Source organism: Pelodiscus sinensis, chromosome 6, assembly GCF_052426305.1.
Source record: "Pelodiscus sinensis isolate ZL-2025 chromosome 6, ASM5242630v1, whole genome shotgun sequence".
NCBI lineage: Eukaryota > Metazoa > Chordata > Testudines > Trionychidae > Pelodiscus > Pelodiscus sinensis.
This window is the reverse complement of record NC_143057.1, coordinates 30875575-30903396: the sequence shown is the minus strand read 5'-3', so window position 1 is coordinate 30903396 and position 27822 is coordinate 30875575. Positions and strand designations below refer to the sequence as shown.

General features: G+C 39.9%; 1 protein-coding gene and 1 long non-coding RNA gene across 11 annotated transcripts in view; one reads left to right on the top strand and one right to left on the bottom strand.

Moving 5' to 3' along the window:
- Positions 1-25180, top strand: part of LOC112544768 (uncharacterized) — a 26021-nt gene extending 841 nt beyond the window's left edge. Inside the window, exon 2 of the long non-coding RNA XR_003088094.3 lies at positions 24922-25180. This is a non-coding gene — a long non-coding RNA (uncharacterized LOC112544768). The remainder of the gene's footprint in view (positions 1-24921) is intronic.
- The window catches only part of RFX3 (regulatory factor X3), a 252891-nt gene continuing 231727 nt past the window's right edge, over positions 6659-27822 (bottom strand). For 8 of the 10 annotated variants that reach the window (XM_089779226.1, XM_075931653.2, XM_075931646.2 and 5 more), the window contains one exon: positions 20672-27822. In XM_089779226.1, coding sequence (XP_089635352.1) covers positions 27584-27822 — 239 coding nt within the window. In that variant the 3' untranslated portion in view covers positions 20672-27583. Of the gene's footprint in view, positions 7470-10204; positions 11358-20671 lie in introns of those variants that run through there. The other 2 variants (XM_089779227.1, XM_089779225.1) reach the window with 2 other exon arrangements.

Below are 27822 nucleotides of genomic sequence, written 5' to 3'. Positions count from 1 at the left end.
TTCAACCATTCTTGTGGGGGTTCTCAAACTTCATTTCACTGGGACCCACTTCTGATAACAAAAATTATTACCTGAACCCAGGAAGGGGAGGCAAGGAACAGAAGCCTGAACCTGCCTGTGACGGCGCGTTGGGGTCCCCCGTCTCCTGCACCCCGAAATGGCACAAACAGACTGCACCAGCCGGTGGAATAGAGGAAGTTTATTGCCTCTCCAGGATACAGCACAGCACAGATGTAGTCTGGTCACAGAGCTGGGCTAGGATGCCTCAGGCCCCCTTGAGATGGGGGAGACTGGGCCCCTAAACTCCAGCCTCTTCCCCTAGGCTCTCCCCATCCTCCCAGACAGTAACTAACTAAATTCCCTTCCAGCCCTGCCCCCCAGTCAGGGCAGCATTCCACCTTCCTTTGTTCCTCTCCATGGGGGTGTCTGGCCACTGGTTCAACAAGTTTGGCACTACCTCTGCCTAGTGAGGTTTTCCCTGCTGGGTCTTGCTCCAGACAGCAGGGGTCACCACAGCCCAGCAAGTACCCCCACTACGTCACACTGCCCAAACCCCACTGCCCCAGGTGAAGGGTTGTGTGTGGGGGTGGGGGAAGCAAAGCCAAATGACCACCACCCTTAGAGGAGAGGCTTAAGCCTGAGGGCTTCAATCTCAGGTAAGGGGTCTGTAATGTGAACCTCAGTGTCCAGGGCTGAAGTTCCCAGACTTCGGTTTCTCCAAACAGTGAGGCCCAGGCTTTGGCTTTGGGCCCCAGGAAGTCTAAGCTAGCCCCAGCGACCCCATTAAAATGAGGTCCCATCCCACAGTTTGAGAACAGCTGCATGACTGGACTGAAATATTAAAGAACAACTAATCAACCAGTCCCTCTGCCCCCCCAAAAAATCCCCATATAATTTGAAGCTCGTTTGAGAGGTTCATTCTGTCCTTGATGTGTAGGCATAAGTTATCCTTCTTGTCAATGTGAGTTAAAGGCAAGCATGAAAAATTAGATAAGGGAATTCACATAATTTAAAATATCATTATAGCAGAATTATTTCCCAAGTGGAAACATTCTCTTTTGCAATGAAAATATTAATGGAAAGAGAAAACAACTAATGTATATTATATAACAAAGTAATAGTAAAGAAATAATAGCTTAAACAAAAACAACCAAAAATAGAATTCTTTTCTGGTTTTTAACTCCTTTTGCCATGTTAACCACAGCAACTACTGAATAAAAAGCAAACAAGATGGGGTCTGTCAAGATTAACTGTTAAAATGGTTAATTTAAGCCATGAAGAGAGTATTTTCAGTTAAATTTACTACACATATGAGCAGTTATATTAGCTAGCATAAAAACAGGCAACCAATTCTCCTTTTCAGGGCATAAGATGAATATCATCTTAGGTCAGCAAGAAAATGACCCGCTTCCCCTATGGTACTACAGCATACTACTGTACGGCTTGCAAGACCAAGCATATTTTTCTTCTTCACCTTCCTCTAAAGTTTCCAGCACACACAACTGTCACAAATAGGGTTCTCAGGTGTCCGGTATTGCAGCTTCTGTCCAGTTCTGTTTTTTCTTTGATGGAAAGCCGCTTGGGACATTCTTCCCCAGGGGAGCATGGGGATTTAAAGGTGCAGCAACTCTTTTTTTGTGCGTGAGGTTTTTTGTTGCTCAACAACTTTGGCCCTTGTGTGTTTTTTTTTTTTGCTCAACCAATTTTATTCTCACCATGTTTGGTATTTTTTGTGAAACTATCTGGCAACCCTAGTCAGAAACAAGATATAAAATTAGATGAGTGGTAGGAAATTTGCAGCTCGCATGTGGCTCATAGGGCTTCTACGTGTGGCCTGCAAAACTTTTTTTTTACCTTTTTTTTGCCGTTGCCCAGGCTAAGGTTGCTAGTTTCCACTGGTTTCCATCTGCATAATGTTTTTCCTACTGGAAACTAATGTAACATGCACGTAAAGCAAGTCAGTGTGCTGACTGCGCACAGCATTGACCGAGAGAGTGGTGCACTCCCTCTGCATCCAGTCAAAGTGCTGATACAGTTCAGTTGGCACACTCTGCAAATTCCAAAGTGTAGCTGTTCAGGTAGCAATGCTAGAATCATAGCTGATTAGGGTTGGAAAAGACCTCTGGAAGTCATCTAATCCAACCCCCTGATCCAAGCAGGACTACCCAACTAAAGCGTTCCAGCCAAGGCTTTCTTAAGCCTGGCTTTAAAAACCTCTAAGGAGATTCCACTACCTCCATAGGCAACCCATTCCAGTGCTCCACCACCCTCTGAATGCAGTACTTCAGTTGTGGCCTCACCAGTGCTGAATGGAGGAAAATAATCACTTCCCTCAATCTGCTACAATGTTTCTACTAATAAAGCCCAGTATGATGTTAACCTTCTTGGCAATAAGGGCACGCTGTTGACTCATATCCTGCTTCTCCTCTACTATAATCCCCAGATCCTTTTCTGCATAACTGCTGCATAACAGACAAGGTCAGCTCTCAGGGTACGTCTAGACTACATGCCTCTGTCGCCAGAGGCATGTAGATTAGGCTACCAGACATAGGAAAATGAAGCGGCGATTTAAATAATCGCCGCTCCATTTAAATTTACATGGCTGTTTGTCGGCTCAGCACGATAGTCTGGACGCGCGGGTGTCGACATCAAAGGTATTTGTCGACCACCCAGGTATGCCTCCTGACCTCGAGAGGTCATCGAGTCCAGTCTCCTACCCTCATGGCAGGACCTAGTACTGTCTAGACCATATTATTATTGCATTGAATTTAAGAATCTAATTTCAAAATTATTCTACAGAAATAACTTAATTGTTATCTACAAGACTGCAACAGCATTTTATTGAATGTAGTTCATTTACTTACACACTTTAATTTAGGGAGGTTGTGGAATCTCCATCTCTGGAGATATTTAAGAGTAGGTTAGACAAATGTCTATCAGGGATGGCTTAGACAGTACTAGGTCCTGCCATGAGGGTAGGGGACTGGACTCGATGACCTCTCGAGGTCCCTTCCAGTCCATTCTATGATTCTATGAAGACTAGATTGTTCAATACTCATTCCACAAAACCACATGGCCATCCTCCATCTATATACATTGATAGTAATTAAAGCAGCCTCAAGATAGTCTGTGGTAAATCTGAAGCACTTAGCCTAAAACGCGTTTCCTGCAAACCATTCCACACAGTTGGACCTTTGCACCTCTGCAGAGACAACTGACTTCAATGTGGGTCTTCCTGCACAGAGCTGCTTGCAAGTTAGTAGTCTAAAGGCCTGCCTGCTGTGGAGAAGTTCACAGAATCAGATCCTTTAGCTATGTCTAGAGTACGGGTTTTTTCCGGAATACTAGAGGTATCCCAGAAAAACTCTGCTGCATCCAGAGAACATGTCTGCTCTTCTGCTTTTTTGTGTGTGGAAGAGCAGATGCACTCTTTTAGAATCCCCGTCTTCCTCTTTCCACAAAGAAGAAGGGCTCTTCCAAAAGAGGAGGATTTTCCAAAATTTGGCCCAGTGTAAATAGACCAAATTTCAGAAAGGCCTCGTCTGAAAAAACTATCGGAGAAAGGTATGCAAATTGCAGAGCGCATTTTTGCGTACCTTTTTCTGATAAGTCATTGTAGTCTAGACATAGCCTTTATGTACAATATTTCTTCAGCTGTGAATGTAAATGTGGAATGTTGGGTGTATTGGGTTAGCTGCTTCATGACTTTTTGATTCTTAAATAGTTTTTATAATATTTCATAGAATATAAATTATAATTAGTGATAAGAAACAGTAGCAGTTATATTTTTATATATACTCCTGTATTTATTTTTATATCCCCTTGATTTGTTCTAGTTGATTTACTGGGAAAAATAGTATTTAAGATATCACACCAAACGAGGAGGATGGAAATGATTAATAAGTACTGTACTTGCTAATTTGTTATTAATGCATTAAACTTATGATTGCATCAGCACAAAAGCCTTGGAGGGGGTTAGGCAAGATTCGGCCTGTGGTCCGCCCTGCTGAGGCCCCCAAAGCTGTTCAAAATGGCTAGCGGCTCCCCTTTGCCGGGGTGCACAGCACTTCGAGGGAGCCACCAGTTATTTTGAACAGTGAGGTGCGCCCCTGGTAGGAAGGCCAGGAGGCAAGAGACTTCACATGCTCTTCCACTCCCAGTTCCTGATTGGCTTTGGGGCAGGGGAGTATGTGAAGTCACCTCTTCCCCCCTTCCCTGTCAGGGGCACGCGGTGCCTAGAGGGAGTCTCTGGCTCTTCAGAACAGTTGGCGGTTCCCTCTGGGCACTGCATGACCCTGGTGAGGGGCGAGAGAGTTCACATGTTCCCCAGCTGTGATGATTAGCTTGGGGGCAAGGGAGCATGCGAAGTCTCTTGCCTTGTAGGGACATGGGGCCCTGAGCAGAACATGGAGGGAACCTCCTTGAGAAGCCTGGGGTTGCTGCAGGAGGAAGCCTGCCTTGGGGACCTTGTTGAGCTGCTGGCTGGGAGCTGCCTAAGGTAAGTGACTCCTGGCCAGAGCCTGCCTCCAGCACCCCAGCCCCTCCTACTTCTCAACTCCCTGCCCCAGGTCACTGTTGTGTATTGGGTTGTCGTAGATATAGATCTTGTTGTTATAGTAACTGAGTTAGGTCAATAAGGGTCAGCCCAGACTCTTTGGGCTTCACTCCGGTCAGAACAAAGCAGACCCCTGGTTTTAGTTTCAGTTTGCACTATCAGTGTAAACAGTCTCACCCCCTTCTTCCAGAAGAGCAGAAAGGTTTGTTTTCTTTCATTGACTTCTACTTTTTCTGTTGCTGGAGGCAAGCACAGGTATCTCATCCTCGTCGCCACTTGTTATATAGTTTGGAGTTACAGAGAGTTGGCCCCCATGGCACCGGCTCAGGGCCTACATCTGTAGTGTGCAAGCTGTAGAGAGATCCCATTGCACAGCTGCTCTACTGGCAGCTCCTCCAGCCCCACTCATCCTGAAATGGAAAAGGGGACCTTTCTTTAGCCCTCCTGGACCAGACTGAAGATTTCACACTGCAGGAAAGAAGCAGGAAAGTCTGAACTCCCATATCGTACTGCTGCTGAAGACAACTTCTTTTGGGAAGCCCAGTGGGGCTCTAGCTTGGAGTCCCACGTACACTATTGATAAGATTAAACTTCCTTGGAATCTGCCCAGATTAAGGAATCCCAAAAGAGATGGAGTATCTGGAGTAGTTCTGATAGCAAAACTGTCTCCAGATTATGCATGCATAGCATTTCTACAAGAAATATATTACACCAGGAGGTTCTTAATAAAACAGTTCTGCTCATAAAAGTGCACAGGACAAGATGGTAAAAGCAACACAATTGGTAGTACAATTGTCAAGGTTTTTTTTTTTTTTAATGCTAAACTAATCCAGCCACTTGAAAAGAATACACACAATAGGCTTTTTAGCAGTAGCTGGAATAAGACCAGTAACATCAACTTCAAGTCAGCTCACCGGCTCTATCTGGCATACCTCTCTCAAGTGCCAAAAATGCATCAAGGTTTCTTGATGGCCTTTGTCATGTCCCTATGGGCAGTGATGGTTGGCTTCATATATGGAATAATGTTTGGCACAGACATTTATGTGCAACAAAATGATTGCTGCAGTTGAGTTTGTTGAGAGCCATGTGGCATTTTACACTATAGATATAAATTGCTGAGAGGAATTTTAAACAATATGATATGGTACTTGGCATATTTAATTGAGTGCCAATAAAGTATAGACTATTACCCTGCAAAGCAGAAGAAATAAAAATAGGACAGCTCTTGCTCAAACTATTTCTTCTAGAAATAACCAGTTTCTATGAATTTCTGCCATATTTTGTGCTGTGGGTTCCATATTATAGCAGAGTTTGACGAGCTGGAGTAAATAGTCTTGATATGACTAATTTAAATTATTTTTCTTAATACTGATAATGGGTCAGAGCTTAGAACTTCTCACAGGTAACACTCCAGGGAAGTTAGTGGGTATTCTACACAAGTCAGGGAAGAATTAAATGGCCTAACGACATTGACCAGAGTGGGGGGAATTATTTTATAGATTCTTTGAGTAGATGTCTATTGGAGAATAAGCAGCTCAACCTCACTGCTGCATCAGGTAAGCCCGGTCATCTCCATCTCCAATTACAAATCAACTAAGAGGATTTGTAAATGGATGCTGGCTCATCAGTAGGACAGAAACACTTACGCTATGTCTACACTACAAGCCTCTTCCGCAAGAGGAAATGCAAATGGAGCGCTCATTTGCATATGTTGCGCTCTCATTTGTATTTCCTCCTCGGATCCCTTTTGCGCAAGAGGTTTTTGTGCAAAAAAGCACTGTGCAGGCAGCACCTTTTTGCGTAAAAACCTCCTTTTGCGCAAGAGCCGTTCTTCCTCATTTTTTGATGATTGAGGTAAAACAGAGATTCTGGACTATCATGCAAATAATCCAAGTCACCAAGTTTAAAGAGGCAACTTTTGTTTCCTGAACCATGCATGAAGCGCTTTCTGGAAGCCTTTGAGGAGATAGCTGTTGATATGATGCCACCTTTGCTCCTTGTATCCAGATTTCTATAGTGCATTAAGATAAGTTAGATGACACTAAATGTTTTCCTAATGATAAGCAAAGCTTCCAGTGAAAGAGAAATAGTCTGCATTATTGTGCATGGGAGGAGAGACAGTCCATGACAAGAACTCCCTACTAAGGTGTGGTCTACAGTACACTGAAAAAGAGTTTGACTATTCCTGGCTTACAAATACAATACTCATACATCTCCTTTTTCTCTGCATAAGTAATTGTATAAGTAAAGATTTACGTAGCTGAGTGATTTCTTTGTTTATTTTTGAGGCTGGCTCTCCATGGCCTTGATCCTTCTAAAGTCATTTTGCACAGGTGATAATGCCTGCATCTGGGATAAGATCTCAACCTGTTGTGTTATGCTTATAAGAAGCACATGTGATCTTTATAGGGGGAAAAGGCAACACACCACATTTATTGAGAATACAATGGAAAAACAGTTAGCATATGCTTACATAGACAGATAGACGGTCCCACCAATTGATGTTATATTTACCAGCCCATGGTCTGTGGCCAACCAGAATGATTGTGGGTGGAGTAGTGGGGGGTCTATTGGTCTGGATCAATGTTCCCCCTCCGTCCCCAATCAGGATCAGTGGATTTTGCATCATCATGCTGTTTCTCTGATGGATGTTTGTTATTTCCAGTTTCTCTTGCTCATCATCTTTGTTCTGCCTTCCTAAGCTGTTTTCGATCACAAATATTTTGTCCCTATTGATAGGTGCTTGTCTCCTTTCAGAGCCATTAATCTGCCCACTGCTTACATCTAGATGGGGATATACAGCAATCTCCTGGTGCTTCTATGTCTGTCCTTGGCTTCTCTCTAGAACATCTGGCCTTCACACTTCTCTCTTAACCCACACATTCCTCATTCACATAAAACAGGGTTGATTTTTCTGTTAAGAGAAGGAACCATTGTTACAGAGAAGCACATTCGAACAAGGACGTCAAATTACAATTTCAAGAAGGATGTTTGTTGTAAGCCTAATACAGACTGGTGACCATAAGTGTGTATTACTGCCTTGGAATCAGCTTTGGACACAATTATCTTGGCTGGTGCACCTTTACCAATGGTAAAGGAGGGGAGGGATAGCTCAGTGGTTTGAGCCTGCTAAACCTAAGGTTGTGAGTTCAATCCTTGAGGAGGCCATTTAGGGATTTGGGGCAAAAATCTGTCAGGGATGGTACTTGGTCCTGCTGTGAAGGCAGGGGTCCCTTCCAGCTGTAGGAGATAGGATAGGATAGGCAAAGGTAAAGGTCCTTTCTGCTTTCAGAAAGGGTGGCTGGCAAAATACACTGAGACACGTTACTTTACATAAAGCTACATTTTAGCTACATGGCTACAGTGGTCCAAGCCTAAATATTTTCTTTATATATATTTTGCAGTATTGCATGTGCTGTCTTCAGTCCTGTAATTACTTCAGTTGTCTTTGCTCTTGCATTCTTGATTGTCTCTATTCTTTCTTAGAAGACCCTAAGAATAGCAATGGGCAATTGCTCATCTATACTGAGCCGTCTCTCATGTGGGTTATTCTGTTGTCCAACTTGCGTATGTGAGGCCATCAGAAAAGATAAGGGAAGTACTATAGGCTGCAGTGTCAGATGACTTTCAGCTACATGTCCCTGTATTACTGATCAAGCTCCTGGATCTTGTTGGCTTACTCAGTGTTTTGTTGTGATGAATGCTGAGATAAGAGAGAACCAGCTGCATCTCAACTCTGACAGGATTGGAGCTATTCTGGTTAGGTGGGAAATAACTGAAACAATTGGCAGAGTTGAAACTGTATTCCTAAATTTGGTAGCGTATGAATTCTGAATGCTCGGGAAGAGGCCAAGAAAGGTTTCTATTATTTGCAGCCTGAAGGCTCTGCCCTTCTCTTCAGGTGTAGACCTAAATACCATAATCAATGCTTTGTCACCTTGAGACTTAAAGTAATGTACTCTACATGGAGTTAATTTTGAAGACTGTTTGGAAGATTTGGCTGAGACAGAATATGGTAGCCCAAATCTCGCAGAAAATACATTCACACGTGCTCTAAGGTCTGTGCTGAATTCCAGTTGATTGCTGGATACTCTCAGAAGTGTTGATTTTAATACATAAAATCATAAATGGTTTGGATGCTGATTCCCAAAAGATTGTGTATCTTATGGCATTTGAGGACATCTTTCATGAATTACACAATATTTGGTGTTGTTCTACACGCCTCAGCTCTTGGAGTTGCACTGAGAATCTCAGATTTAATCAAAACAAAACCATTGCGGAGAAAAGCTTGAAAAAGTGACCCACATGCACTCTAAAAGATCAGGAATCAGAAGGCAAATTAAAAAAATCCATAACGCTAAAGCAAATCTCATTTTTAGGGCCTGATGAACAATTTTTGAATGGGTGGTTTGGCAGTGTTGAAGCCATTACTTTTTTATGTTAAAAATGTAATGAAATATTTGGAGAAGTCATCTGTGGAAGATTAAAATTCACAACATGATGCTCTCCACTGTGTTTCTATTCACAATCTCGTATTTCTACCATCTGGAAGGGAAATGTTTTTGACCAGTGTAAAAGGAATGGGAGTTTGGAAAATCAATTTCCATTGATTAACTTGAAAAAAATTATAACCTGCCAAAGTGTCTTTTCCTCCTGGCAAGTTAAGATGAAACATTTTGTGTATGTACCTAAAGAATACAGTTGTAGATAGCTATATAACATTGAAAACATTATTGAAAGGAGCTGAGATGGAACACAGTTCACATCTGGTATTAACTTTCTCCTACCAAACCAGAATCATCTTCAACCCTCAGCACAGATAAATATATGAGAAATTGTTATGGAATTAAATTTTGGATGAACAATCGTAATACATCCATATCCATTTTACCTTTCATTATGAAATATTAGTAGTAGATTCTGAGTATCTTAAACTGATTATAGCAGACTAGATTATGCTGGAAAAGAATTAGTACATATGTAGACTTTAAGCATGTATGATAGGATTGCTCAAGAATCCAAGTATCTGCTAGAGTTATCAAAAGATTTGAGTAACTCATCAAATCTCTAAAGTACATTTAATGTCTGAAGCTAATAGCACAAATGAGATGGTAAGAGTGGTGTCACAGAATGATGCATTCTGAGGTGTCTTTAGCAAACTATGGAATTTCACTCAATTACATGGAGTAAAAGTCTTATAAAGAGGAAATTAATCCTGGTATCTCCTCTGACTAGCTCTGCAGTCAGGTTAGTGGGCACAATCAGCATAGGTTTTTGGTTGCAGCTCATCTTTAAAAATGAACTGAACCAACATGTCCAAAGGACACAGCCAAGTGTCAGACACATTACACAATACCAAACACAGTCAGCTAATCTGCAAAAATAAATACACATTTAAAATGAATCCTCAAAAGATGACACACAGTAAGGGAGAAGAGTTGAAATACAAGCAATCCTGTCTCTTTCTCACTCATGATCCAACCTTTTCTTCAAGTCTTGTCAAATGCATTTCTTATAAAAGAGCTAGAAATACTACACTCCCTCTTAGAGACAGAAGGGTTAATAATATAGACAACATAAAGTCTATTAATGAAACAAACTTCATTATTCAATATCACTGAAGTTTTTTCTGGGGTTTCCCATGATGTATCTAAATTGTAAGCACTTAGTCTTCATACCTGTTTGTAAGATGCAAAACATGCTGTTGCAAAGATACAAATACATAAAATAAGTAAAAAATACAGTTAATCATTGATATCTGCGTGTAGGTTAGCAGGTAGGTTAATAAAATCATCTCTGCGTTTCTAGAGGTGTTGAGCATCCATAACTGCCACTGAAGATAATGAAGGTGACAGTACTCAGCATCTCTGGAAATTGGGCTCTAATTGTATGCATCTTCCTGGGCTTACGTAAGGTGTTATACATCAATATCTTCCGACATCTCCTACCTGCATTTGCACGTGTGATTCCATGCAGGAAGCATGTTATATCAGCACAGGGCAAGCTTTCACGTTTAACCACCTTCCTTAGGTTGTAGCTACCTGCATCACACTCAGGTTATGCCTACACTGCAGCTGGGTGTGAGCCTTTCAGCTGGAGTCAGCAGACTTCTGAGAGTGGGGATCAAGCTATGACACTAAATATAGCAGAATGGACATGATAGCTTAGGTTGGAGCCCAGGTTCTGAAGCCTATCGGGTCAGTTGGGCTTGGATAGCCCAAGATCCTGCCCAACTTGCTATGTCCATAACTGCTATTTTTAGTGTGGTAGCTCCAGACCTGCTCACATGAACTCCCAGCTGCCATGGAGACATACCTTATGAAGACTACAAATGCACTTTTAAAATATGGTTAAATGTAGTCAGATCTATCTACGCTGGAAGGCCAAGCAGTTGTACAGTCTGGTTCAGTGACAACCATTTTTATATCAATCAAGTTTAAACATACATCAGTGTTATTTGCCCTCTCTAAAATTTTCCTTTCTGATTTTTCAAATTCCCATTAATAAATACAGTTAATTCCAATCCATTCCTCCACCCTTTTGTCAGTCTTGCTGATTTAGATGGTAAACTCTTAAAGATAGTAACAGTAGCTATGTTTGTATTCTGCCTGTTACAATGGGACCTAAATCCTAGTTGCAGGCACCAAAGTCTACTGTAATGCAAGTAAATATTAATAATACCCGATCTGTACTGAACTCCTTATTTGCGGTGCAGATCTTCACTGTATATGTTGGATGTGCTCCAGACAGGAAACTTTCTATCGACAGCATGGGATTCTAAGAACAGTACTAGCATCAAAATCTGTAGTGAAAATTAGTGTGTGAGATTTTTCCCTATTAAAGAGACCTCAGGCATATATATTGTGGAGGCAGGAAAAGGGAATAAGGGAATTTGTGTGCAGCCATCTTGGTCTTGTTAACAAGAGAGCAAGAGTCAGGCTAAGTCTGTGGCCTGACAACGCGAGATCTGTAATTAGACGCTGCCTTCGCCTCTCGCCTCCATACGGAGATAAGGATAGAATGCTGACTCTGGTAGGGACCTTGAGATAAGGAGCATCTGGGTGGAACTAAATAACTGTTAGCCATTGGTGTTTGTAATGGGAAGGAGACTAATTGTTATTGTTATTATATTTAATAGACAGTATATAAACTGCTTCATAATTGCTTGTATTCGAAGATCTGCCTCGGTGAGGGGGGGGGGACGCCCCCCCTGTCCGAACCAGTTTTTCCCTTGCTGCAGCTCGTAATAAAACTGCCTCTGGCTACTTGTTGCTTACAAACTCAGAGTGAGGACAATGTTTTCTTCCACAATTTGGTGCCGTGACTCGGATGGCAACGCCCGATTGAAGACAGCGACAGCGGCTGCAGACCATCCCCCTTCACTCCCATGGCGCCAAACGGGAGGTAAGAGACCTTTTGAAATCTCTACTGGGGTGTGGAGGAGGACTGCCTGTAGGGTCGTCTGCTTCTTGTGGGCTCACGCCATCCGAACTTCTTGAATCTGCAACAAGGTCAGATGCAAAACGGTTCTGGGGAGATTGTTTTGTTATCCCCGAGTAGGCCTAAGTTTACGCAGTGCTGGGAACTGCTGTGGTATTGGTGGTGCCGCCCCGGGTACGGGAAGAAGGTTGTATTGCGTCCGGACATAAGGCACCTAGGTTTATGCAGTGCTGGGAACTGCTGTGGTTCTGGGGGGAAACGTGTTGTTTGCCGCCCCTGGGGGGGAACAGTGTTGTTTGCCACCCCAAATATGGACGAGGTCCATAATGAGAGATGCATCTAAAAGTGGGAAAATTTCTGTGTGAAAAGCATGCTGAGTGTGAATGTAATGAGTGGAGTGTGAATGCCGCTGCCCAGGTCTCTGAAAAGTGAGCTGATTCCAGCCGCACCAGGGCTCTCCCACAAGGGAGTTCTGAACGCAAGGGGGGTCAGCCAAACCTCGAGACCGAGCAGATATGTGAGGGAGTGACGACTCCCCTTATTTCATGAGCTGCTGATAAGGTCTGACACTCTAGACCCAGCAGACCCCTTCTTTGGAGTGTGTAGATTTAGTTTCCTATAAAGCCACTGAGCAGACGGAAAGTGGACAGGATGCTCCCCTGAATGACTAAAATGGATGGGGATCAGTCTAAGCATACCCCCCCTCAGACCGCTGAAAGGCACCCCTGCGTACTACATGTACGTGCATCATGGTCCAAGAACCTGTAAGCATTTGACAGATTGACAGAGAAAGAAATTAAAGCCCTGAGGGATGAGATTGAAGCTCAGAAAAGCAAAAATCCACCCTGCAGTGAGAAATGTAACTTACACGCAAGTGCACAGCCTCTCCCAAGCTTAGGGGGGAATTTGGCCCAACATTACCCCCTCCACTCCTTTCTATGCCCAGCCCTAAATGGGCCCTTACCACACATTACTGAAGATAGAGAGGAGGCACAGAAGATAATTGAAAGGTATCAGATCTTTCCTTTGGAAGAACGGGCTCTAGTTACAAATCTGTCCGATCCAAAGCAAAACACTGAGTTTTGGAATAGACTTAACAGCTTGTGGGAAGTATTCCTCCAAATTCTCAAGGAAGGAATGCCTGCCGACCATCAAGCCATATTGGCCCTAGGCATTTTGGTTGGAAACATATACACGGAACACAACGCAGGAGTAGGAAAGGGCTGCCAAGCAACTTTAGGAGATTCTCAAGCCCTTGTTAGCAAATAGATAACTACAGCCTCTCTGGCTGGAATCGCAGGCTACCCAAGGATGTTTCTCAACGCACAAATGGGGGCCGTCCAGAAAATAAAACAGTTAAAACCTTTCCCTCACACACTGTTATAATTAGCTTGAGGGCGTGGGAGGACATAACCTAAAAGCCACCCTAAAAGCCAACTAGTGGGAATTGAATTTGAAGATGTAATCACTAGAAGCTAACTCTGCCCTAACAAGGAGACACGTTCTGCAAAATAAATCTCCTTACAGAGCATGGCCGAGTGATCCACCCCAGAGTCAGCAGCATAGATCAACTGCTGCAGCATGGATGTTATGAAAACCCTATACTGAGAAGTTTAAAATTAGTAATAGCTGACTGCAATAATACACATTTGGATTTACCTATAGAAAAGAATTAGGAGGTGTGGGGGCTAATGGGAAAGCTCATCCTCCTTACCAAATTAATACTGGACAAACATGTGTCATTGAGAAGGGTCATTTAGCAGGAATCAGGAAAGATCATAAGAAGGAATTAAGCGATTATTGTAATATATGAAGGGAAACCTGCTTTAAAAAGTGGCTGCTTGTTTCTTGCAGCCATTTTCAATAATCCAGGCAAAGAAATAATTAAATTTAATTATTTGACTACAGACACTTTTGTTAAATCTGCAAAAGGAAAATAAGGAATTCTATTGACACTTAACTGGTTAACTGTATAAAAGAATGAAATCTATACATTCAATCCTTAAGGTTAAATTTACTCTTTAAGAAAACAAATCTTTGTTTTAAGAATCCAAGCCCTGAAACTTCACTGTGTCTCTGTTCAAGGCTGAGTTGATAACACTTTTGGCTTGCTTTCAAATCCAACATTATATGTGAATACAGGCTGCCTGGCTATTTCAAAGGAATATAAAACACCTGTCCCCTCAAGTAAATTGTCCAAATACAAACAAAATATTTATAAGCGCCCATTTAACAAAATTTAATGTCAATATTATTATTACTATAGTCTTAATAAGTAACACTGTATATGATTCTTTTCAGGAAAAGAAAAGCTTTTTGCTTGCTGGAACAATAACTAACCAACACCTTGTGCTAAGGAGAAGCATTATAGCTTCACACATTAAGCCTGATCTGTGGTACAAGAGGGAAACTGAGGCATGCCACTGTTGGGGAGGGCTAGCAACTCTAGAGGTAATTCGAGGGAGTGGAAGGTCACGAGTACCGATGAAGCACTCTTGTTCTCGTAAAGTTGTAGCTCACTTGCCCATGGAAGTGGTAAGGAACTAGCTGTAACCAGTTCCCCTAACAGATCTTAGGCAGTATTTTAAGTTATAATGGGCCACCCCGACGGGGGTAGAAATGTTTTCTTGTCTTTCAGATCATCAGAAAGCGCTGGTGCCAGCTGAAGAAAAACAACAAACAACAACAACAAAAAACCATGGTTCTGTGTCATGACACAATAAGTTTGTGTTCTGTCCAAGTTTGTCTTGTGTGTCTTAATTGTAATACGTATTGCAAATATTGTTGTGTGTAGGATATTGTTTTAATGAAAGGATAATTTGAGTAAAGCAGAAGCATTAATTTAAACCATCAAAATTAATAATTGGGCCCAATCAATTGGCAACTTTAAAATTCAGTGAAAGGATAATAGTTTGGAAATTGTTTAGGCTAGGAGAATGTTAACAATGTCTCCACAGGTGAACAAAAAAGGAACTGGAAGGAAGCAAGGAGTGCATCATGTGAACAGAAGGACTGGAAGTGGGGTACCAGCCCTCTCCCCCACCGGATTGGTTTTGCTTTAATGGCTACACAAATGAAATATTTAGCTTCTGTAAATTTGTACACCAACCATAAAGTGGTTTGGCCAGAGATAATAAGAAATTTATAAGAAACAACACGGGCAAGTGGACATCAGCATATTTAAGTAAAGATGCCCACAACAATGAGGAAACTAGTAACCTCACCTTTGCAATAACAGCTACTTGCCCTGCTACTCATTGGTGCCTGATGCCTTAAAAGGCCTCAAGAATTATGGAATTGCATGGGTTCCTATTAACAATTAAACATCTGTGAACCATGCTTGGTCCTATAAGAGAAACAGTGACTCTAGTCAATGTAACCTCCTTCAAGTCACATACATAAAACAAATACACGCTAATAGCAATGGGGAATACATGGCCTTGGGCCGCCCCTCATTCACACAGAATTATTTTGTTTATTGTAACAACATGAACACTATGAGGACAAAGAATATACAGTCCTCTGAGTTAAAGTTTGTATGGAATATTGTGGGAAAGAAGCTAAACACTAACATTAGGCCACTGAAGTTGGACCTACTGACTCCCACTGGGGCTTACCACTTAAAGCCCAAACAAAGGTAACCCCTGAGGCATGGCTGTCATTTGTTAAACAATGGCCATTGCTAACTTGCCCTCATTTGGATATTATTAACCAGGTCCTTGAGGACAAAATAGAGCCTCCCAATTGTGCATCATGTCCTGAACAGACCTGTCCCAGAACCAGGACAACTGTCACTGGTCCTTACCTTGGTGATGTTCCACACTGGTATAGACCAGCTGTGTGCTAGACTGGCTAATCAAATTGGCAAGTGCCTGATTAGGCAACGAAGGGGCTTAGCAGATACCATTGCAGATTGGTTTGGGCCTGGAAACTCTGTCAGCAACACTTATGTCATAGCCCAGAAATTATATAGAATCCAGGCTGGTAGATGCAGTAATATCCAGTGCCCGTAAAGGCCTAGACACCAGCCAAGCCAATCGATTGATCCTGAATAGTTTGAAGGATCTGTCCAGCTCTGTGTCCATTTCACTAAACCTAACCAGATATTTGGACCAGAGATTAATTGGATTGTTAATTAATGGAACTAAATTAAAGGTATTAGAAGGCCAGTATTGAAGAATAGGATAGCTTTAACCACCCAGCCCTTATGGTGGTGAGTCCCCATCTCCTCCGTGCCTACCCATGGGAGTGGGGAAGTAGAGAATCCATGAGGACCCAAAGGCCCACCTGGACAGGGCATAGTATAACAGTTTGTTTTTGGCCCCTCTGGGGATTCCTCACTCAGATCAGATCAGAATGGTAACCTCCCTGCCTGTACCAAAGCAGGAGCATATAGATAGATCGAGGGCATCGCTTATTCTGAAGGTGTGGGAGCCTCCCTATACCCAGGGATTGTTGCACCCACTTTGATAAGGAAATTTTATGTACCTGCCCATTTAACATCATGACGAATCTGCCTAGGTTTGATGTGGTTGTCTCAGAGAAACAAAAACATCGAGCTAGTCCAAATGAACGGTACCTACTGGTGTTTGACTACCCAGACAGATCACTCCATCCTGCCCCTCTACATATCCGTCTGTGTGTATAACAGCCCCTCACCGGATGATCCTGACCGTTGATGGAATGCGGCTCTATCGCACTTCGGCAGTGATAAGTAACCTAACATGAGATCCTGAGTGGCACGGCGGAAGTAAGTACCTAGAGGAGGGTTTACTGGCCCTGCAGGCAAAGATCGAGGAGTTGGTGGCCAATGCCCAAAGATATGTCGGGGCTGGCCATCTGAGGTACACACAGATAGGGAAACACCGTGGACCATGCCAAACACCTACCTCTGCAGCACTCAACCAGGCAGTAGAGGTCAAACCTATAATCATGGGCAGCGCCAGTAAGGCGATGAAATATCTTAAAGATGGATTTAAATAGTGTTTGTCAAATTATGTGGGAAGTTTTGATTTTAACATTTATAATAATGCTGGTGCTGTACTCGTACTTCCAGAGTAAATTAAAACCCCTTAAATTGTATTTAACCTGGTGGGTTAAGGAGAACCCCAAAGTCAAGAGAAAGGAACTATAGGAGTAAACTGAGGCAGTCCATGGTATCTTGCTGAGAACTGACAACTCAAACCTGAAAGTATTAGGCCAGCTTGGGAAGTAAAACAGTTCAACAGTTACTGTGACCCTGATTCCCCTGGCAACCACATTCCAAAAGGGCCTCACTTTGATAAGGCTGGTACCAAACAACCAAACAACCACACGGGATTGTTTTTACAATTTGCTTTATTCCTAGGAAATAACCTTGGTTCCAAAGGAGCTAGCGGGCTTTTAGCTCAGAGAATAGAGACTCGCATGTCCATCAGCGAAAGACTGCTCTAGAAAGACCTTTACCAAGTTTTGCTAACCACCAACACCGCTGTGAAGTGCCAAGAACTGACTGTTGGCCAATGTTTCTCACTGCACAAAGATCCCTCCATCTCGAAATGATCCTACCTCGATTGCTGATAAGCCTCTCTCTTCTGGTCCTGATTTCCTACCTGCTGGACACCAGAAGAACCAAAATATTACAGGGTGATGTGCTGGTAACCTCTCCCCTGCATGATGCTGAATCACGACTGTTTCAAGAAAAAAAGAGGAAAAGTCCACTCCTCTGACACCGGCAAAGCCTAAAGATTTCTGACTACAAAAGGACATTAAGAACTGACCTTGGTGAAAGAAGCAAAGTAGTGTATATTGCCAAGGAGAAACTTGTGGGAGTGGTTTTGGTTTCTCCCTTTGATCTGGACTCTGTGCTTATGGACAGGTACTATCAGCATGTACCTGCCCTCCCTAATTTGGTTACTAATTATGATATGTTGTATGATGTTACTAAAATTATAGAACAGCCCCATCATAGAATTATATTGGGAATATTAATGATTATATTGATTTTGCTTATTAAAAGGTTCATATTTGATTGTTGTTGTAAGGGATGTGGTGGTAGAGATAGCTTTTGTGTTTGTGCTAATTATGTAATGTTTAATGAAAATAAAGGTTTAGAAAGATAGTTGTGCTGTAAGCACAAAAGGGGGGATTGTGGAGGCAGGAAAAGGGAATAAGGGAATTTGTGTGCAGCCATCTTGGTCTTGTTAACAAGAGAGCAAGAGTCAGGCTAAGTCTGTGGCCTGACAACGCGAGATCTGTAATTAGACGCTGCCTTCGCCTCTCGCCTCCATACGGAGATAAGGATAGAATGCTGACTCTGGTAGGGACCTTGAGATAAGGAGCATCTGGGTGGAACTAAATAACTGTTAGCCATTGGTATTTGTAATGGGAAGGAGACTAATTGTTATTGTTATTATATTTAATAGACAGTATATAAACTGCTTCATAATTGCTTGTATTCGAAGATCTGCCTCGGTGAGGGGGGGGGAACTCCCCCCCGTCCGAACCAGTTTTTCCCTTGCTGCAGCTCGTAATAAAACTGCCTCTGGCTACTTGTTGCTTACAAACTCAGAGTGAGGACAATGTTTTCTTCCACAATATTAAACTGGACAGGGAGAATAAAGAGGGTCGAAACATTTTAAAAACAATCTAGGCTATCTTATGAGATGAGGTCCTAAATTATAAGGTATTTATATTCTAAATAAAATATAACATCAATTTAAATAATAATTTGTAAAATAAAGTTTTAATCTGGGTTGAGAAATTGTATGCACTATCAGTGTGAAATTAAAAAAAATCCAGATGAATAATAAACACATTATAACCTGTTTATACTGGGATCATGAACAGCTCATTAGGAGAAGTAGCACTTAACCTTTCAATTATATTTTTCTGCTGTGGTCCGAGGCACACTACACAGTGGTTTTTAGATTTCATTTCTAGTACTTTTAATATATAAATATTTCTTGATTTATTATAAAGCCAGAACAGTGATTTATTTGTCTTCCAAAATCCACAGGACCAGTGTTCCCTCTAACATTTTCTGTCTTTGGGCAGTTTGAATTTTCTTTTGAATGGGTTGAAATTTCTCATGTGTAATACCAATACTGAGGTAGTGTGGGGATGTACACCACCAATATAGTTAACAAGGAACAATGATATTTAATAGGAAATTAAATTAAAAGAAAATCAACACTATTCTAGGAGTACATATATTATCATCCTTCCTAACAACTCAAGCTAGTAAACACACCAAAATTCATATTATCAACACATAGCTCAGCTTTAATATGCTAAACAAATCTGTGAGTCAACTAGAAAGTCATGCTCTCCTTGCAAATGCCAATATAATATTTACTGACACTGGAAAGGAGAGTAAAAAAGCATTCAGTCAGGCTTATACAGTTTCTCTGGGGAATGTTTAGGGTCCATGCTATACAAGAACAAGGGAAACAGAGACCTGTAAAAGCATAATAGTTCTCCTGGTTTGAAACATTTACCTTGTGTGTGTCACCAATTCAAAGAGTAGAAACTCCGGAGCAAATTAACACACAGCTTCAGGGTTTGTAGACAGATGCACGTTTCAAAGAGCTTGGAAATAAGATTTCATCCTACAAATCAACTAGCATCACACCGAGTATTTGCTACTTCTGACTCATATGAGCCAGAACTCTACCACATTACAAAGATCTGGCCTTAATGCAATACAACTTACCTTATATTAATTAGTAACACAGGATTTTAAAAAAATCATTAAGATCAGCGTTTTAGATATCTGCAACACTCTAAAAAAATTCTGTTAAAAGAATCTTTTTCTTTCTTACCGTAAGCCATAACACCTATGTAAATTTTGTTTGAAATGTAATTATGCAAATGTCCTGGCACTCCCCCTCCCCCCATGTAGTCTGCTTCCTTCCCTCCCTCCCTCCAACCCAGCCAGAGAGAACTGCAATCAGGACAGCAGCAAGTGAGTCAGGAGGACACACCAAACAAACTCTGGCCCGCTTCAACCCCACTACCCAGATGCCAGCACTGAACCATCCCTTTTCCCCCCACTTCCCTCTGTGCAATCTGCTCCCTCCAGCCCAGAGATGCAATAATATCCTGCTTCTCAGACTTTCAGGCACCAGCAGTCTAGCTGGGAGTTAGGACAGGACACACAGCACAAACAAATTCTCCACCCCCCCCCGACTTCACCCCAAGATACACAGCACAAACTCCCCCCTGCCTCCACCTCACTCCATGCAGCCAGCTTCACTCCACCCTGCTTCCTAGCCCAGGAAGCTTGAGGGGAGTGCTGGGTTTCTGCCTCTACCTCCTTTCCTGACACAGATGGAACTCTCCAAACTCCCCTCCCCTCCGATTCTTCCCAGCCAATTACTCTCTCCTCCTTCTCTCCCTAAATGCCCCTACTTCACAACTCTCCCTCCAGCCACTTATTCCCTCCTTTCCTCCCCTCCCCATCTGCTCTCTGAGCTCCTCCATCTGAAGCAAGCAGCTCTGTTTGCAGCTGCTCATACAGTCCCCTCCCCCCCACCCCAGCCAGTTAGCTGAGCTCCCTGACTGCGTGGGAGCTCTGAGTGGGGCTCAATAAATAGCTGCATGGTCATGCAGCCGCGCAGCTTACAGGGATCTTAGCACAGGACTGTGAAATATTTGGCTACCCAAGAAAATTAATAAAAACAGAAGCATTTAAAATATGTTTGTAACAAGAAAACAAATTTATTGATTTTTAAAAGACAAGACACAATTTTGTTTTGAAAAACACAAGAAAGCTAGCCTGAGTTCAAGTCTGAAATATTCAGAAAAATCCTACTATCTTTAGTATGTTCCAGTCATTTGTTTAAACAACACACTAAAAGTTAATATATATTTTTATAATTATAAAAGTTCCCCAGTTATTGTACAGTACACAATACAAATTGCCCACAAACTATTATTTAGCTCCTGCCAATTTTGAGAGGACATGATATACTAAAAGATTTAGCATTTCTCACAAAAATCACATCAGGAAATACATATTTACAAAATCAAATACATTATACAAAAAACCCAGCACATTATTCTGTAAAGATGTTTGCTTTAAATAATTAAAAAGTATATTTAACTGTAATCCAAAAACTGGAAAAGAACATTACATTATCTCACACATACAATCTACAAAAAGTTGCTTACCTCATTTACATAACATATTCAGTCAATTGGGAAATAAAAGTTCAAATATCTCCTAGTGTTACAATGTTTCTGTGCTTGTGGGACTGAATAATGTAATCTGCCACTTACTAAGTGAAATTTAATGATGGCACTTAACAAAAATAAACACAACAAAGGAAGTTACCTAAAAGGTAAGAAAGCCCTGAGTGATAGTAGAATTTACTGGTTGGTAAGCACTACAATTAACCTAATTAAAAGTTTACCACCTCAGGCACGAATTTCCAAGTTTTCTAAAGGCACTCGCTTAAAGTTTCTTTAACAGTCTCGCTGGTTACTATTGTAAATCCAATTTTCTGGCAACAAATGGGGATGGGAGAGGCTCAGGGAACTTGCTTTGGTACAAATGATACCTTCTCTGACCAACAAATATTTAAAATCTCATACTGGGTTATTTTAAGACTATATTTAATGTATAACTATAAGCCAAATCACTTTAATGTTTTATTCAAGAAAAATTTACTTGGGATCCCTTTAATAGTCCTTGTGTAAAAAAAAAAATAAAAAAAAATCACCTGCTAACTTCAGTAGGTAATCTTCTTAAGCCTGAAGTACTGAAATGGGTCCCTGATAATCATTAGGCAAAGAGGGTTATTCCTCCCAATTAATATATTCTTCTGACAAAGTCTTTTATTGGTTTAGAGTGAAATTCAGCCCAGTAAAAGACAGTCCCTGCAAGACCATCTGCACCACCTGAGCCCCACGTTAAACACAGCCCTGATTCAGGAAAGCAATCAAGCATGTGTCCAACTATGACTTATATGAGGCTCACCATTTTGTGCTGGGCCTTCTCTTCTAGGATGAATTTCACCCTTAACCAATATAAATTAACAATTCTTACCAAATATTTCATTACTCAGGGCTTCCAATCCCATCATCATAATTCACTTAAAAATTAAAACAAAACAAAAGAGTTAAAAACAATCTTTGAAAATAAGGCATATTTGACTTCAAACAAAAAACTACGCAGTCACTTTGTAAGTGGCTTTTACTATTTTTTAAGTAAAACTGGTAAATTAAACTCAGGTCTACTGGCACATAAAATCACTAGCAGCAATGATCAAGGCATGCAAACTGAGAAGCATTTACAGTAAATTATGAATAAAAAATTGTTAAATTAAAACCCTTTGAGTATTGCATTTGTTTTTAATTATGCATGAATTTGCATTGTTTACCTGACTAAAAATGTTTACAACATATCTGCACTACACTACTGATGTAATTCCACTAAACATCTTATTATGAGACTTTTTTTGCACTCAGCTAGACTAAAGCAAGCACAACTGCAGATAATGGTGATCACTGGTTGATACTGCAGGGAACCAGTACAATATCTACAATATTCTCATATAGTAAGGTGACATTTAGAACTATATTTTCAAAGAGTCTCCTCCCACTTCTAGATTTATGTCCTTATTTTTATGTGCACAATTCATTTGTGAGAAAATGGTGTTTTTTCAGATACTAAAATGCAGGTGCAAATTTGTATGTTTGTTAAAATTCTGACACTCAGTAAGGGCCATCCAAAAGTGCTTTCACAGATGAAGTTGAAAACCAAGTGCCTCTATTTTCTTTGTTATCCCTATGCCATTTCACAGTGACAAAATGGTGAAGTGGTATAAATAAAATTATGTTCTTTTTGCAATTGCTTATAGAAAAGATTGTGCAGAAAATTTAACACACATCCCAAAGGTCCTGCAAAATTCATCCTTACTTATTATGACCAACGTGTTCTCTTTTCATTCCCAATGATTTCCACTTACAGTACTGGTACTTTCCAATGCTACCCTAATGAGATTTTCAAAATAGTTCAGAATAACCCCTTTTGTTCAACTCCCACCCTTTAAAAGCATTGTGAGTATTTCACAGCTTATATCTATCATATATTTGAGTCCTTCATTAAATGTTTATGGGATTATGAAACTAAAGGAGTTGAAGTACTATTTTTATTGTAGGCAGTACACATATATGGCAGTGAATATTTTAGCCTGAATCAATCAAACCTTCTACAACATATTCAAAAGTCTATATAGTATGCAGCTATTTACTTTGGGGAAAAAAAATTGTTGCAACATAACCAGACACTTACATGCATACAATATCTTCAGTAGCCTAATAGTTAAATTATCTGAAATGCTTATCCCCTTACAATGCTCAAAGGGTTAATGCAAGGCATTACATCAAATGAATTCTCTAATACTAGAACTAAGCACTGTTTTTATGCTTCTATTTCAGTTTTTTTTAAATCACCAAATCAAGTATCAGAGAGACTATAATTCCATACATTGACTTATTTTAACCATGTACAGAGGTTGTCCTGTTCCATAGAGACAAGGGCCCAATTTTCAGGAATTAGTACTTCTTTCCCAAATTAAAATGTCAAATTCTAGAATTACTGTCAAAAATGAGTTCTACTATTATAGCTTTTACTGATTTCTTTGTATGGCAATAAATGATTCTTTTGTTCAGTGAAGCCACTTCTGTAAATGAAACAACTGCAATCCATTTTAAACTAACATATGTGTTTTCCTAAACAGTGCAGGTGACATTTAGTGAGAACAACAAATATATCAGATAAGGTTTCCACTGAAAGTAATTTGAACATAGCAGTGTTTCCAACATTAAAAAATACCTCGTTTTAAATTAAACAAATTTGTATACAGAACTATACATTCCTGAATGACAGTATACCAGCACTTTTTTGATTTTACCCATTTGTGAAACTCAAGGCAGTAATGTTGCACATCACTTATTTTGTAGGTAAACAACTTTAAACTATTCTCCAAATGTTGTTTAAGGGCTATTATCTAAATAAAGGTGCATTAAACATGCTACAGTACAAGAGTAAGCATAAAAAGTATAGCAAATTTGAGACACAAAAATCTAGTGTACAGTGAGAAACATAAAAATTAACAACTTTGCATACATAAAAAAATTTGTGAAAATTGGGCCCTTTGTTTTGAGAAAGTGGTTCAACAATACCCCCTCACATTGCTCACTGCATTATTTGTGCTAAAGAGGGAGGGATATTTTTTAAATAATTATTCTGAAATCAGTGTCTGGATCAGATAAAATTCACAAATCACATAGGCTCTGACTGCAATATGTAGGATGTGGGCAAACTGCTGCATCCCAACAGTGCACCAATGAAGTTATTGGGCTTAAAGGTTGGCACTTAAGTCAAGCCACATGCTATACAATGCAGAACTGGGGACAGGGTTTTAAAATCTCTGTTTTTACCAAAAATCATTAACCATGCCAATATATTAACAAATAGCATAAGTGTGCAAATTGATTGATTATATACATAGTGTTTGATTTATTACAACTCCATTAAATGTAAAAAACCTCCCAAACTCAAACAAACACAAACCAAAAACAAAAACAGAAACCCACACAACACCAGCCAAGTGTGTAAATATACACAGTATTTTACTCCATTAAAGGAGAGATCTAGTAAGAAAGTGATGGAAATATTATTTAAAATTGATACTATGATCAAATTATAAACATGGGAATATAAATTCAATTTCATTCAATTAACTGAACATACCATGATTCCAATTTATTGTGATAACTCACTTTTTCAGATCACCTCTAGTTAATCAGTATTTCTGGCATGTTAGATTCTGAGATTCACTTAATATTCTGGTTTTTATATAAGGCATAAACATTATTGTGGGTTCAAACTGTGAAATACATTCCATTTTTGTGATTTCTCTTTTTTTCCCCCACAGTGGGAACAGTGAACAACGGAGAGGAGAGGGAAAGTTGAATCATGGAGTGCTTACAGGTCCCACCTCTTACAGCAATCCAAATTTGCATTTTGCAATCACACTTTTCTCTCAGCATGAGCAAATTGAACATAAAAACAGTACAGGACAATGAAAACATTTAAGGTTTGCCAACACAAAAGTTGAAACCAGTAAATACATCTGGTCCAATTCTGAACATCAGTATAAGAGCATTAAAATAAACTATGTTGAAAATGGAAAATGTTTCATTATTTTTATATTTAATTTCACCTGTAAACAGTTTATAATGCACAATGAAGGGGAATAAATATTTATCACAGCTTAGTTTCTTTAGTGAGGGGTGCAGACATGTTCTTTCATATGGAAAAAAATTAGGACACTCAAAACCTATGAAACTTAGAGCTTGCATAAGTTTCAAATAAATGACATAAACCCTATCTTGCAGTCTCTACTCATGGAAAACACCCATAGGCTGGTCCGAACTATAGGACATGAAAGAGCCCCAAATTCTGCAAAGTATAACTTTAAGCCATTTATAACATACTTTATACCTTAAAAATGTTTATTAATAAGAAAATTAACTTGATCTGTATCAGTTCTTAGAACATATGAACACTAGCAAGAAAGATGTATGCTATAAATATACTGTTCATCTCACATGCTGTTCAGCCATTTGGTACATGTAAAAGATCAGTCCACAGACACACTAAATAAACCAGACTAAATAACTCCTTAGGTTTTTTTTTTTCCAACAGGCCCCTCAATAAAACTGAAATATTTGTGTGTGTGCTTTCCTCCATTTTTGGCTTTTTTGCTTGCTTATTTATTTCCACTATTAGAACTGAGTAGATTTGTGTGCCTGTTTTAAAAATAATGAAATGTATAAAATGATCACACATGCCTGTGAGATGTTTCACGTCAATTAAAATGGGATGTGCATACATTCTCTATGATTTAGCCATTAAACGTAATTGCAGACTGACACCCCACCACACATACAAATTGAAAACATGTGCTGCATTAAGTACCTGCTCATTTTGTTTACTTTCTAAAATTAAAAGTAGACAAGGGTTTAGAAAATATATAACCATGCTTGGGACTGGGGTTAACCTACTTTGTTAACATGTGAAGTTGGTATTAAAGCTAATTTTGCTTTCCAGATCCCCAAGCATCTCTCATTTGCAATAAAGTGAAATTCAGCTAGAAACAAGAAAAAATAGGTTTATTGTCACTCTAAGAGGGTTATTAAAACCATTTAGTAATAAAAAATTTCCTTTATTTCTTTGAAGAATATGTAACCTGCCCTTACTTCTTAGGGAATTTGAAAATGACAGGCACACCTTGTTGAATGAATTTAAGAATTATTAATAACAAAAGTACTAAATCTTAGCTTCAGTTCTGTTTAAGGCACCATGTAATAGCCGAGGTACAATGATCCCTGATGTACATTCTTAAATGGCAATGGTCCATCTAGCCACCTATTCAAATTCTACACAATTGGGAATAAGTACAAGTGAGGTGTGCCAGTTACACTGCCTTATTTATTTTTTGTAAAAATTTAAATCCACTTACTTTAAGAACCAGGAAATATTTTTGAAGTAAATATGATGCAGGTTGCTACATTCCTTGCATTCTATAAGTTATCTTTTATAAGAGCAGCAGATTGAACTACTAGTAGGAAAAAGACCTGGAATAGAAGAAAGTCATCCAGATGGAATGGTTTCCTGTATGTCCAGTTCAGCATAAGTAGCACATACACTTAAAAAAATCAAGTCACTTCTTTTTCATCTTCAGTATCTAACTACTACAGTCCCACTTTACAGCTGAAAGCATCTGTGCAGTGGTCTCAAATATAGAATCAGTAGTCTTCAAACAGAGGAACTGGTATGCAAATAAAATGTAAAACTGATGGTTTTTAAGGAAGCTTGCGTTGTTTATGTGATGGTCTGATAATTACGTACATTTATTATGTACTCATTACCATTCTCTCATTTATTCTGCATTCACAAATGCAGAAAACACAATTCTTCCATAGATAAAAAGCAATAGATCTTCCCCCAACCCTCTAGCATTATAAGAAAAATTCCTAAAACTTTCCCACTGAATGCTCAGAAATGTGATCAAAATAGTAGTGTCTTCTAGTTCTGTCCAATGAAAAGCACCTTTTTATGACAAATTTGATGCATCTGCTGTCAAATGAAAATGCCTCCAGTGTAAATCAAAGAAAATATTTCTTTTGATATTTCACAGAAGTGCATCTAGTTAAAAAACTATGTATATTAAATCATCACCATAACTAACAATTAACACTAACATGTTTTTTAAAAAACTATGAAAAAATTAAATTACTTTAATTATAAGAGGACAAAAACATCAACAGTAAGCTCTGCAAAATCCTTCTTGACATGTGAAACTAAGAAAACTCTTGATATTGAGTAAAATGATTTTGTTTACAAAATTTTTTTTAAACAGATCTGGCAAAATACATACACCCATTGCAATTTCACAACTCCAACAAAGGTAATGTTCAGCAAAGCTAAAATTTGACAACAGTCGCCTTCAGACTTACTCTTGTTTTTTTCATATTAAGCCCAACATCAACAGGGCTAATGTAATCTGGTGGAAAAAAAAGCTTTAATATTTGTTAGACTGCAGTATATGTATTTCCAGTAGCACTGCATTGTCTGATAGTCTGAGTACTTGTGACAATGTGCTCATTGTGAAGTGGGTTCAGGAGATTCTGCTGTACTCCACTTTCTAGTACTGGCTGCATGCAGCCCACCTGAAATGCCTGGGTTAGCTCTGTTTTCTCTCTCTTGGCTTGTGGCTCTCCAGATTCTTCTAGCTCTTCATCTATTTCACTTTCAACTTCACTGCCCTCAT